The sequence below is a fragment of the Ostrea edulis genome, chromosome 8 (assembly GCF_947568905.1).
Source record: "Ostrea edulis chromosome 8, xbOstEdul1.1, whole genome shotgun sequence".
In the NCBI taxonomy this organism is placed as follows: Eukaryota; Metazoa; Mollusca; class Bivalvia; order Ostreida; family Ostreidae; genus Ostrea; species Ostrea edulis.
In genome coordinates this window covers 66,409,303-66,423,848 of record NC_079171.1, presented here as the reverse complement: position 1 = coordinate 66,423,848, position 14,546 = coordinate 66,409,303, and the positions used below count along the sequence as shown (strand labels likewise).

The following is a 14,546-nucleotide window of genomic DNA, read 5'->3' as shown; positions in this document are numbered from 1 at the left end:
TTCCCAGATTTCATACATTTGGTTCCCTGTTTTACCTACTAGCCAACTAATCTTTTGGAAGATAATTGGCGGTGTCATATAAATGTGCAATAAAGTTTCAAAATTTTCGTTTTCACCCTGGGATCAATTGGGGTTTTCATTTTATGAAAAGCCAAATCATCTTTTGGGAGATGAGTGGTGGTGCCCTTTTAGATGAGCAATTAGTTTTCAATTTTGTTTTCCACCTTGAGGGGCAAATGCGGTGGGTGCAAAACGACGAACAGAAACCTGGTGATCATTGCATTGCGTCATCTGCAACAAGAATGTATATTTGTGGTGATAGTATAGGGACTTCTTTATAAACAGATATATTCCTTCCAAAACTCTTTTCAAACATAATTTATTATCTATTACGTTATGAATTTAATGTTTATTAGGTTATGAATTAATTATATGAAATACTAAAATAAAATATATATCTGTCAAACTGTCTGTTTATCTATCTGTACTACTAAGTCTGTTTAGCTGTTTCAGGAGACTTGCAAGAAACAGCTCCCAATAGTTTCATTGATTGGTATGTAAAAAAGTACGCTATGGTTCCATCCGTTTCCGCACAATTCTAGGACATATCAGATATTTGTATCTCGAAAATGCACGAGACCCTCAAACATAAACGTACTCCTTACACGATTTCAACACAGTACGATAATTAGGGTGAAGTAATTGTATTTTCTGTTTGTCATCTCCATAGGATCAGGAGAGGAAAAATGGTGGCCCGATACATATTCAAATATTCTTGATACGAGAGATGTTGAGACGCCGAATCGTGAGAAGATTACACCTTAGTTACTGATTTAATTTTTCATTCAATATTGGTCTTTTAAAAGTTACATTTTAGCTAGAATGGACTGAAACTGTCGAGTTTAAAACTTCCTTAAGACGCATAGAGAGTTCTCTTTTTATAATTCAAATTATTTAATTCCTTTTACGGAAACTTGACACATTCATGCTAAAGTTAAATAACAAAAAATCTCAAACATTAAAGTAAAATGGGAAAGATTAATGGAAATCGGATAATATTAAAAAATGCATCGTGTGACCGCACTTTTGAAGGGATTTGGAACTCCATGGCTAGTAGATATTTTGTGGGGGAGGGTAATGATTTAAAAAAAGTTTTTACCGAAATAATTTGCTTCACCAGTCTGTCAGAAGGTCAACACTTCATGTGAAATGCATTATCCTTGCCTAATTATTAACAGTTAAGGCTACAGGACCGTGCCACAACGACCCACACCCCCCCCCCCCTTCAACGTCATTAAAACAAAATACATGTATTGATTATTCTACATATTTTCTTCCATTTACGTTTAGATTCATAATTCCTGGTTCAGATCCCAGGAAAAGGATATTTGGCGTATGTAGTGAACATGCAGTTCAAATTTTTAAATACCGTTTATAATTATGGGCATGTACCACATAAGTAACCCGCATCATAACTTAGCATATATCCAGTGTATTAAAACGATCTATTCTGTTCATTTCTTATTAGATAATTATGTAGTCACGTAGAACTAGGAGAGTCATGAGAAATGTTTGACCCCCTCCCCCCATTTTTTGACAATGTTCATTTTCCGTTAGTTTTACAGACAAAGTTAGCAATTTTCAAATGCAAGGGAAGGTAGTTATGTATCCCCCTCCAAAACATATCCACAGTATTTTATAGTAGCATTGCTTGGAATTTCGAATTCTACGACAAGCGCTATTTTCCCGCACGATTTCAGAAATCAAGATTTGGTGACTTCTCAGATCTTTAATTAGTTCTAACCCCTTTAAGGAATTTGAGGATCAGACATAACGTGATGAATTATAAGCTTTGTGTATTTGCTTGTCAAGAATTTTAGGTTATAGTGAAGTCGACATTTCCTCCGGTTGCGCCCCGCGCTGAGAAAAAACGATGCTACGTGCATCATATGATACATTAAACATTTCGAAGCAATTTTTAAAAAAAATCTAAATACAAGGTGCCTTATACGCACCCCAAATAGATCCGATACTTCAATAAAAATCTATAAAGAGTACATGTTTGATTAAATACTCCTCTTAAAATCAATCAATGAGCAAATATATGTATCACGCCTTCCACATTGCAATAGTAAATTTAAAGGTTTAAATGACATTTGATGCATTAATATTTTCTTTCAAAATCATATATTCAGGTCTTCTTTATGACAGTGTTAACGTGTGTAAAAGATATCAGTGTCTTTCCCTATTTGTTTAGAGTGCTAAAAATGTTAGCGACCGAATTGTTGCTTGCATTGAAATTATGTTTTAATTTTTGCAATTATGTATATCGTGTATCTGTTTGATTCAGCTAAATAAAAATCAGAAAGAAAACTGAAGAAACATAATATATGATCATGCAATTTTGTTCAATGACACAAAATGCGTTAAACCTAAACATGTACTGTGTGGTTCATTTTTCAAATTAACGTTTATCAACGTAGGAAAACGAACTAGAGTTAATATTGCAGTTGAAATTGACCCTAACTACGTTAAAATTTGATCCAGCTTTGTTCCTGGTTGAACCCTGACTTCTGACAACATTTCATGAAATTAAACAATGAAGTTACATTGTATTATAGTGTTAAGTGCCAAAACAATCATATCAGAGAAGCAAAGTGGACTAATTGAGATATTCCTCTTGAAAAAATGAATCTGGTCCAATTTTGGTAAGGGAAAGAATGAGGACGTACACGGCGAGAAGGATTCCACGCTCTGTTGACAATAAATTATACATCGGTACATCTCAATTTCTCCAGAGTCCATAGGAAAGTGATATTCTGTTAGTGAAGCATCTCCTTTATTCTGTTGAACGTTTTACTGATTTAGTGTAAATTGGGTCAGCAATAGCCATGACAATTGATTTATGAATTAATAAAATTTTCATTCTACATTAATTCTATATGAAAGACAAACTTTTCTAAGGAAAAAAAAAATATGCTTGAGCAAACTCTTATTCAAGGTACTGTGACTGGGTGTAAATATACATTGTATATGGTTAAGACGTTTATTTTTTTCGCCAACTTGTGAGCTGCGGATGATTCGAAACTTGAGAGTTTTTTTTTATTTACATATCTTTTATATAACGATAATATTTATTATTTTGGTTGGCTTTTTTCTTCAGTTTGATGTAACATGGTTTTATCCTACTTCATCATAATAACTTCTAAACTTGTATACATATGCAGGTTATATCATAGGTTATATTATGTTTTTCCAAACTAAACTTGTTTTAACTGTAAGCGTATATCATGTCGGCAAATGTGCTTAATTCTTTAATTAAGCACAATTGTATCCCACAATCAGTACACATAACACCTGAACAAGACATATTCTTAAATACATAAGAATAGTATGCTTCCTTTTTTCAATGTTTCAGAAAAATATTCTTGTGAATGAAGTCAAAAAATGACCACAGTCAAAGTAATTTTTTTAAAACTATCCACATGTTAAGGGGATATAAAGAAGAGGCTTGAAGCAAAGAACAAATTACATTCCCATGTAGATAGAATCTTGAGAATGGATTTGGCATATGGAAATATCCAACAATAGATATGTATAAGAAATCTATTTTGAGTATATCTTCTATATTATGTTGAAAATACTTAATCATTTACATGTCTTTGCAACTAATCCTCAAAAACTGATGGATGCTTGATTCATTCTGGATGATATCAGTGTGTATCTATATTACTTGGATTCCAAAACATTTCAGCATCATTGTAGGCTTTCTGTCCATTTCAAAACCTCTGTATTGTTACTGAAAGCCATTACTTCACACATGCACATGTTTTGCTTTAATTTTTCCTTTTAAAAAACTTGACAAGTTTCCTACTGTACCCCTATACATTTCAGGATGCTTGTATAGTAATATCACAAATTGTAGTTCTGATAGATTTTGTAGGACACCCATCCTGTTAAAAAGTCTCTTTCATAGGAACACCTTTACTGTTCCAAGTTTGATTGAAATTGGCTCAGTGGTTCTCAATGAGGGTGTAATAATACGTTGATATTTTGTGATGCAGAGGGGTTCAATTTGATACATCAATGCACATGTACATTTACTAAAGTATCGATTTTTTTAATACTTTCTGGAAGCATATAATGTTCAGAAATTAAAGTATTTGCAAAAAAAGTATATGACAGGATTCATCAAACATTCAAAAGAAAAGTCAATTTTCTTTTTCTAGCAATTATAAAGAAAAAAGTCAAAATCTTTAAATTTGCTTTAATCTTACGTTTAAAAAAAATGAAATCTACATTTTCTTTCCTCAAAATAAAACAAAATAAATTATAAAGAAACCAGCAAACGTTAAAACCCAATATACCATGATATCTATTTATGTCTCATACTATTTCCTTTTCAAGAGGATAGCTCACCTAAGCTTGTTTTTGCTTTAAAAATCAACACTGTAAAAGTGTATGAGAATGAAATATGTCATTTATTTTAGACAACACATGACGAAGATAAAGGTTAATACAAAGAAGGGGGGACATCAGCGATCCACAAACACTGTCATAATCTTGCACAATATATAAACCCATCATTTCTGATTTCTCCCATATAGATAATTTCACAGATAAATATGGTACTGACCAGTTCAACCAGGGGAAAATCAGTAGATACATACAATGTAATTACATAGGATTTCAACACATCTGTCCTGATTTTCCCCATACATGATTATCACAAATAACAAACAATGACTAGTTAAAATACAGACCTTGGAAACTTGTTCCAAATTGTACAACAAGCAAAAAGATGGCGAACAAAAAGGGCCAAAGATATGATTAACAAATCATATTCAGAGCCATCCAAGGTGAGCTGTCTTGTAAATTGTGTAACAAATTCAAACATTTATATACATAAGTTGTGAAAAACTTAACTACAATTCAACCATAACGGAGGTAATTAATGGATATTTCGGTTGGACCCTGTTGGTGAGTCAGCACGCAAATATGCCTAAAACAGGTACTTTAAAGTGGGAAGGGAAATGGATTGGGTTTTTTTCCACAGCAGTTAAACACTGACCTGCATGGTAGCCCCCGTTGTTACAGCAGTTAAACATTGACCTGCATGGTGACCCCATTGTTGCAGCAGTTAAACACTGACCTGCATGGTGACCCCATTGTTGCAGCAGTTAAACACTGACCTGCATGGTAACCCCCGTTGTTGCAGCGGTTAAACACTGACCTGCATAATGACCTCATAATTGCGACACTTAAACACTGACGTGCATGGTAAACCCCATTTTTTGGGTAGTAGGACACTGGCATTTTTGGTAAAAGTGATATATGGTGAAAAATGGGCCTGTATAGAAAGAAACCGGGTACAGCCAATGAGTGAAATGAGCCAACAACTTGATGCAGCAGTTAAACACGGACCTGCATATTTGAACTTCACCAACGAATGGGCTGATTCAGGAGAGGTGAAGTGATCAAAGAGAAAGTGTAGGTATGCGAATATAGCGTTTCAAGGCATTAGAGTTCCTGCGACCTAATTGTTGGATATAATTCTCCGAGTACCCTTTTTGTGCTGCATATGTTGCTGCCCCAATGCGAAAACTGTGACCTTTGTATAGTGCAGGATTGAGACTGACATACTTAATGATGTTTGAAAGTTCTTTGGAAACATAATTGTACGTAATCGGAGAACCATCTCTATATTGAAAAAGTGGACCAGATGTATGACCTGAATGCGACAGATAAGGGTGTAATGATTTTACGGGGCAATGGTCCAGTGTGGGGGAGCCCTCTACACAAATTGTGACAGGCTTATTCATTTTTTGGGTTTTGAAATAGCGCAATACTAATTGCACTCTGGAGGGAATGGAGCCATTGTATTGAAACTCTACATCTTGAAGGTGAATGACTTTATCTGATGTAATGCCTTGTTTTACTGTGACCTCACCAATCTAAGGAAAGCATGAAAACAAATAGAGAAAAGGGCTTCTAACATGATACGATAATCCAAAACAGAAATGGTGTGGGGTATAGCCTTGATAATCTGAAGCAAGATATATCTGGCAATTGGCAGGCGTGAATCCACTGTGGGAGACAACCTGTGATAACCCCTTAGTATCTTTTTCACAATAAACAGCTGTGTAGGGTCCGGTAATGCAAGCATCTTGTGTACATAGCCTATGGCAGAAAAATGGGAAGAAACTGTACTTGCACTAAAATGGGATGCATGCAAGTGGGGTATAAAGTTGGATATGTCAACCACACGCAAGGGTAAAGCTCTCTGACCTTGAAATGTTTGCAAGAGTTGCCATGATCGCCGGTACGCTAATTGAGTTGATAATGCCAAGGATGCTGATAAAAGTGTCCGTGCCCCATGTGCTAAATGTGTAGAAGAGAGTGTGGGATGAGTATCTGACATTCCTCCAGATCCGGTGCTAGTTGCCGAGCTGCCTGGAATTGAAAACGAGATAGCTTGTCTGCAATTACATTCAATTTCCCCTAATATGTTTGGCTTTGAAGTGAATATTGTTGTAAAGGCCAGCAAGCACAAGCCTCTTGATAAGTATCATGATAGTTTTGTCTTTGCTAGATTGTTTGTTAATGATTTGTACTATTGACATGTTGTCGGTTAGAAAAAGAATCCTTCTATTTTGTAGTTGTCCTCCCCATATTTCTAAAGCCAAGACAATGGGAAAGAGTTCCTTAATTGCAATCTGGAAATGATCAAGTTCTTTCGACCAAGACTGCGCAAACCAGTGTGATCCCAACACTGCCGCAAATCCAATTGACCCTGACGCATCCGTGTACAGACTTATGTAATCAGAGGAGTCCCATTGTTAAGGGAGGGAAACTGATTTTCCATTGAAGTGCGAGATGAACTGGAACCACATACTTAGGTCAGCACGTGCCTCTTTGGTGAGATAAACAAAATGGAAGGGTTTTGAAATATTACAAGTTAAATCGATAAGGCGTCGCAAGAAAGCCCTACCTGTGCCAGGTACAAGCAAAATTTAACAAGCCTATAAGGGATTGTAATTCACATAGGTGTACATTCTTCCGATGACAGAAATCACTGAGCTTGCTGCTAATTTTTATAATTTTCTCCTGGGCAACCTACATTCCATGACGAGAGAATCAACTTCCATGCCATATATAATTAACTGTGTTGTAGGGGCAACATTTTTGGCCATATTGATAGGTATATTAACCTGGTTACACAAAAAAGGAACCGTGATAAGTCCTCCCGACATTTTTCGACACTGGATGAAATGAAAAAGAAATCATCAAGGATATGGGATATCCCCGATGCATGATATTTGTTGAGCATGATCCAAACCAGAGCCTGACTAAACTCCTCAAATATTTTGCATGAGCTACTGGCTCCCATGGGGAGGCAGCGGTCATAATATTTACTTTTCCAGGTAAACCCAAGAAGATGATAGTCTGATGGATGTATGGGCACTATGCGGAAAGCATCCTTAATGTCAGATTTTGCCATAAAAGCCCCCCGCCCAAAATATTGTACTAGTGAAATAACTTTGTCTATTGTATCATATTGAACTTTGGAATTTTCACGAGGAATGTATGTATTAACTGACTGACCTTCGGGGAATGATAAGTCATGAATTACTCTATATTTACCTACTTCTGATTTGGGAACAATGCCTAATGGTAATGTAACAAAATTTGTTCAAGGCGGATCATCAAAGGGGCCTGCTATTCGTTGTGCTTGTATTTCTTTCAATATGTACTCATTAATGACCTCCACATGGTCCCTAGTTGACTTATGATTCTGTGGTGAAGATCCCAAGCGCGGTTGAGTTAAGGCTTTCCCCATAAATTGTTTAATACCAGTGATGTACATACATATACTTTACCGCACTGGCATATTGCACGACGTCACAATGAAAAATACGTCACGACGAAGGTCATGACGTACATATCTACAGTCCTTTTGTGGTTGGAAATGTCAAAATATTGTTTCGTTATTTACCACCTCTGTCAAATGGCAAACTGCAATCGCGTAAAAGTTTCTGTCAAATGGGTTATATTAATTCTCTTTGATATTGAAAAAGTTTCAATTTCTTCTTTATATAGCATACATGCTAAAGTAATATCCATATTATATTGTGATCTTGATATCGCCCCTAATCTACACGTATAGTTACTTTCACAATGGACTCATTTGCATAAACAGGGTTTCCGTACATAAAAATTTCATTATTGGCACGACACCCCGAGGTTTTTAAGTGAAAGATGTTTGATTTATGTGACATGTGAACTTCAGTGCCAGAGGAAAGTTAGGGGACCAAGTTCTGGCTTCAACAGAAAATATGTTTTTCAGGCTAGATTCAACTTCGTATGTCTAAAAATCGCTGCATCTTGCATATTCAATACAAAAATTAGACATGTTACAAGTCACGATAAACTTGCTCTCAGCACTTTTCAAATTAAGAAATTAATATGCTTTGAAGTTATATTAACTTCAACTTGCATTGATATCTGGATATCGTGCCAATTTAACGATTTATACATATACGATACGTTTTTATCTTGATGATTGATCACGTGATACAGAGTTGATGTAGAGACTGTCGGTCTGGTGAAAAATGTATAAGAGGTCAATATGCACTTAATGATATATACATATTGTTTTTGTATAAAAGGGCTGTGTTTACAGAATTTGTCACAAATTGATCTGTTTATTGACGCTTTTTTCCTGACATATTTATATGGCCCTACTTAACACAACTGCGAGGGTGCGCCTACACAACCTAACCTAAACCCTCTACAAAATCCCTCAACTAAGTATTGTGATTTATTTGAATCATAACCTAGTAGCTCCTTACGTAGTATTGCTGGTTTTACTGGGATTGGAAGAGGTACGGGATGGTTGGTGTGGCTGGGGCTTGGGTTTAGCAAAACACTTTGTTCTGGGATGTCTATTGCCACATTCTGACACACATGGACATATTTACATGGGAAGACTGAACATTTATCACCCCGGTTGTAGGCGAAACACACCTTTTGGGGACGAAAATTAGACTTCTTAGCATATGGGGGATGGGACTTATCTGAGAATTTTGGTCCCATGGCAGCAACCCGCAACCTCAGTTCCGGTACTGGCTGCTGCCATGGAAGTAAGGAGGATTCTCTTAACTTGCGAAAAGTTTCATCATATCCCCGCCATGCCTCGTCAACATGCAATCTGTTAATCTCCCTGATGTATGCACAGTACTTTAGGAGATTGCATGCCTCCGCTGGATATCTCTGAAGGTATATGGACATAAATGTTATAAAAGCATCAATCCACTGGTTGATGGAGAGCGGATACTTTTGTTTTTGGCTCTGCTCTACATCAATTTTCCCTGCCTGTATGGTGATTGAAAGGGGACCATCTGTATAATTAGGCAGTAGTGTTCTGAGGTCAATAAATTCATTGGACCAGATTTTGCACTTGGTTTTCATAGGGACTGTAGCCCCTAAGGGTATGTTATCACTGATTGTAATGGGTGTGAGATTGCGTGCCGACTCACCCTGAAATACTGCGTCAAGGATGGTGGTGACATTGTCACTCGAAATGGCTTGGTTGGAAGTGGTGGGTATGTCCTAGCAAGTCCCATCCATTTGGTGCCGTGCATTGGGAGACGTCTGTTCTGGGGGAACGTTTGCATTTTGGGCCCGTGCTTGCTCCTGGACGATGTGTCTCGCCAGTTTTTCATAGTCTATGGTGGGTGTCAACTATGCAGGCTCTTGTTCCACAGACGGGTTGTGTGGTGCTACACTGTGACGACTGGACTTCTTTGGAGCGGGCCGGGGTGAAGCTGGTCGCTTCCTTGAAGTGGCTTTGCCCTTTGGCATGTTTGCTAAAACATAATTAACAACAGTAAATCTGGGCATCAAGGAAAAAGGGGCATGTCAACTTCCAACAAACTTGATGAGTGAGACAGTTGGCAAACTAATACTACTGTAAACACCAAACAGTATACCACATGACATCCAGTATAGATATAAACAGTTCGCCTGTATAATAAAATAGACTTGTACATCGCAACAAGGGCTATGATAACTGAATTTGACAGAAATTCAATAACCCAAAGAACATCTCTAGGCACACTAATATATAGATAATATAATATAACTTGATAGAAAGAAACTAAATGTCAAATCTGGAGGCTGTTTTTAGTTATCAAAGAATATAAATATAGTACCTTAAGTAGGTGTCAGGGGAAATATGTAGTAATAGTAGCGTCATACCGTTAACCTTTCCCTAATTTTAAATCATACTCATGTTGATTGATAACAATGGAATATCATACTAAAATGCCTCTCAGTGTAATAGAAATTGCATTTTATATATCTCTATAGCACAGGCCTTGCACTCTGCCCTGCTGCTACTTTAAAATATAGACAGATATATAGTTTATATCTATATAACTCTGCAACCACACTCTAAATGTTTCCGTGCAATAATGACACATTATACTGAATGCTTCCTGGTAATTATGTAAACATTATACTGAATGTGTCTGGGTAAGTATGTAAACATTATACTGAATGTTTCCTTGCAATAATGAACCATTATACTGAATGCTTCCTGGTAATTATGCAAACATTATACTGAATGCTTCTTGGTAATTATGTAAACATTATACTGAATGTTTCCTTGCAATAATGAAACATTATACTAAATGCTTCTTGGTAATTATGTAAACATTATACTGAATGTTTCCTTGCAATAATGAAACATTATATTGAATGCTTCCTGATAATTATGTAAACCTTATACTGAATGCTTCTTGGTAATTCTGAAAACATTATACTGAATGTTTTCTTGCAATAATGAAACATTATAGTGAATGCTTCTTGGTAATATGTAAACATTATACTGAATGTTGCTAATAATAATGAAACAGTATACCGACTGCTTCTTTGTAATTATTTAAATAAACATTATACCCAATGTTTCTTTGAAGATATTGAAGAATGCTTTTTTAAAGTGTTTCAAACACCAATAACAACCATGGCCTACATAGGCAAGGCCTAAAATAATTCAAGTTTGCATTTAATTTTTGATGTGTTTATACTGACCTGAGATCTTTGGCGTTAATAATTATAGCGTTGCTTATACTCCACAGAAACTTCCTCATGGGCTGATCATTGGCTTGAGTACATAGCAGGTGTACTCCATCTGGGCAGATGTATGACAGTGACTCCCAGAATCCACGGTGTGGCCAAAACACAATCCCTTGTACGTCCGATAACTTTTCTTTCAGCAATTGGTTCACTGACTGTACCATCTCGTTAAACCGTGGACAGGACGCATATGGCAGCCGACGCAACAACTGGCAAACGATAACTTTTTTTACGCCAACTCCGTCGCGCAGATAACAAGTCTGCGAAAAAATGTCCTCTGAGATTTTCCCTGGTTCGCTACGGGGCGATATGTCATTTTCACCGATCTGCATGAAACATATATCGGGGGTTGTGTCAAAGTGCAGAATTTTTGCATTGAAACGAATATGTCTAAGACATAAACCTCCCTTTCCCCGTAATGAAACTTGGAATTTTTCGTTGTCCAAACGTAAGTTCATTATGTTGTGACGTTGCAAATAAACATCCAAACGGCGCACATATGAATGTCCTATCACTATCGCCTTGCACGTTTAATCCGCCATCGTCACTGACGCGACGCGTCTGCTGAACGAGTGCACAAAGTTACTGTACCAATGATTCAACCCACGAGGATGTTAACATGTACTAGTTAACAAAACAAAACTGCAAGTCACTTACACTTAGTGCAAATCTCCAATGCAGAAACTATAAAAATTACTGGATTTCTCAAATTTCAACACGCTTTCTACAAGTCCAAACAATCAAAACTTTCTAACAGAAGTAGACACGTGATATATACACAAGTTTTCATTGGTTCAGATACAAACTGTGCTAATGTTGAATAGGGGTTCCCGACGGGGTTTAATGTTCAGAGGTACAATACGGGTTACCCGGTACTAACTAATATAAATAATATAAGGAAAAAGTTTCGCCATAAATGTTATTATATACATAATAGATATTTTTTGTCGAAATATATCGACAATATCTTTTCCCTCACAATTTACAGATCTAATTCTTTAATTAATTAAAAAGATAAAATCTGGAAAAAAAATTGACAACTAAGACAAATATTAAACGTTATTAATATTAATATAAGCCTTTGTTGAGCCTCAACCTCAGTCAAGGTAAAAAAAAAATTATGTTAGTACACCAAAATATCTGAAACCAACATGATTTATGTATTTTCCTCATTTTGACAAATTTCAATCTCTGTTTTAATATAATCATTTATTTGAATATTCATAAAACTTGTATTATGGATTGTATTTTGGTGAATTTTCATAAAACTTCATTCTACCACTTTTGAGAGATCTTTAAGTTTGATATATTAATGTATCTGTAATTCATATATATTCTTAAATATATATGATTTATTTTTTAGTAACTCATACAAATAGGTAACCTTCATAATAGCATCCCAATTATTTGTAATATATATTGATCTGTATATCAACATTTTTTACACAATGCACATTCTAATAACAAATATCTCATTTCCCCGTCTTCTTGCAGGGGTTTGATGAAACTATGTGGGCCAAATTGTGAGAGTAGATTTTATTCATAATGTATACAAAAGAAGTTCTGAGTCCAAGAGAAACTATTGGTGTGCATGAAAAGTTATGTATATATATAGCTAAGCAGATAACCCTAACAATCTTTCAGTAGGTGATGCAAGCATGAAATTTGGTATGAAACATCCTTTGATACTATTTTATCAAAAAAGCACGTTAGCCACCAAATATCTAGAAATCGCGGCCATAATTTTTCAAGATGGCGGCCATACCGTATTCGTGAATTGGAAATACTGAAGGTGCAACTGAAAATCGCACATTTGATGTAAAAATGCGTACAACTGGACACCAAAACTACAAACAGGCAGTACTAAATATCCTATATACAATTACACCTTACTCTCCTTGCAGAGACTGTAGGTAAAGCAAACAGTCTGCCTCTCGAAAAGAACGAATCAGCAAAAATATAGCCAACTCCATACAAAGGATCAAATTCCAAAACTGAAACTGTGGACTTTCCGCTTCACGTTTCTTCACCCAGTCATCTTTGGAAAGACTGCTCTCATTTCCCTCTGGTATAATTTTCATAGGCCTCATTTATTATAAGTTTAAATAAACAGCATGATGTTACCTGGTGTATTTGGCGTGTTCGAGTAACACTGGAAGCAGATAAAAATGATTCAGCTGTACCAGGCGTTGTTACCCCAGACTCTACAAGAGCACCAGTCCAACCACTATCCTGCAAGAGTGAATGGTTTGATTTAAAAGCTGACATCTCAATATGCAACCCTCCAAACATCATGATAAACTTGTCTTCACCATAACGTTCTGGCCTGTGTCATTGAATTTATTTGGCTGTTGCATAGATAGGCTGATCAGCAGCAATCACTGGGACCTGACCAGGATTCAAAATAGCAACAATATCACTAATTTTATCCATTATATGTCTGATTGTTGCAACTGAGTGTGCTTGGTCCCGGAGTAATGGTAACAAAGATGTTATACTAACTTCAAAAGGTGGGCTTCTACCTTAAGATGCAAAATGTGATAACCATGTTACATTGATTTCATGCTCGTTTACGGATTCAATGAGACTGACCTTTTGTAACCATTCATATTCTGGCTGAAGCTGTAAACTTGGAACTATAACAGGACTATCAACTCTCGAAGGCTTAGGGTGTTTATCAGAGAAAAAAACTGATTGTATGTTGGTAAATGAGTCCGGTAGTTCTGGAACCATTTTAGATTTCGAATTTACTGGTAATTTCTCCCGCACCTCACCTTTGTTATCCGATGTTAGATGCTGAAAGATGGATATACTAGTTCCATGAAATGATGTTGATGCAGACGTTGAAGATGGATTGTGGTCAATATTATCCATAGCAGCAGTAGTGAAAATATTCTTTCTAAGATTTGATGGACAAACAACACCTTCCGTATAGAATTTGGAGACCGTTGCATCCCTTAGTTGAGCAGATATTTCAAGCACCCTATCATAAGAGACGCTAAGACCGCGATCATGAAACATTTCATCTAATGTCTTTTTCCTGGTTTTTGAATAAGTTGACATACCGATAAATACAGGAAATGGCGTCTCACGGTCTTTAGAATGCCTGAAAGGTTTTGACTCTTCTTTGTATTTTGCGTAACAGTTGTACTGAAGCAGCTGTGCCATTGCTAAGTCCGTTTTCGAAGCACCAAATCTTAGCTGAGATTTTATATCAGCACCATGCTCAATCATGCAAACAAACTGTACAAAAAGAGATGGCATTGAATCTTCAATACAACTGTCATGGAAAGATCCTTGAAAGGCATTTTCTGTTCCAGTATACGTTTACGCAATATCTTTGCTGCGTTCGCTAATATCAGTGCCTCCGAATAGTCCATCGCCTGTGATAATGCTTCGCCGACGTC

General features: G+C 36.3%; 1 protein-coding gene across 4 annotated transcripts in view; it reads right to left on the bottom strand.

The window, feature by feature from the left end:
* LOC125648676 (uncharacterized) overlaps positions 1-12,077 on the bottom strand; it is a 441,222-nt gene extending 429,145 nt beyond the window's left edge. The window contains exons 1-3 of one of the 4 annotated variants that reach the window (XR_008797766.1): positions 11,095-12,077; positions 9,540-9,869; positions 4,254-6,453 (exon numbers count right to left, since the gene is read on the bottom strand). Coding sequence is in view for 2 of the 4 variants with exons in the window: in XM_056146696.1 (XP_056002671.1) it covers positions 8,746-9,471 (726 nt within the window). In the remaining 2 variants the exon portion in view is untranslated. Of the gene's footprint in view, positions 1-4,253; positions 9,870-11,094 lie in introns of those variants that run through there. The other 3 variants (XM_056146697.1, XR_008797765.1, XM_056146696.1) reach the window with 3 other exon arrangements.
* Positions 12,078-14,546: the final 2,469 nt, after the last annotated feature.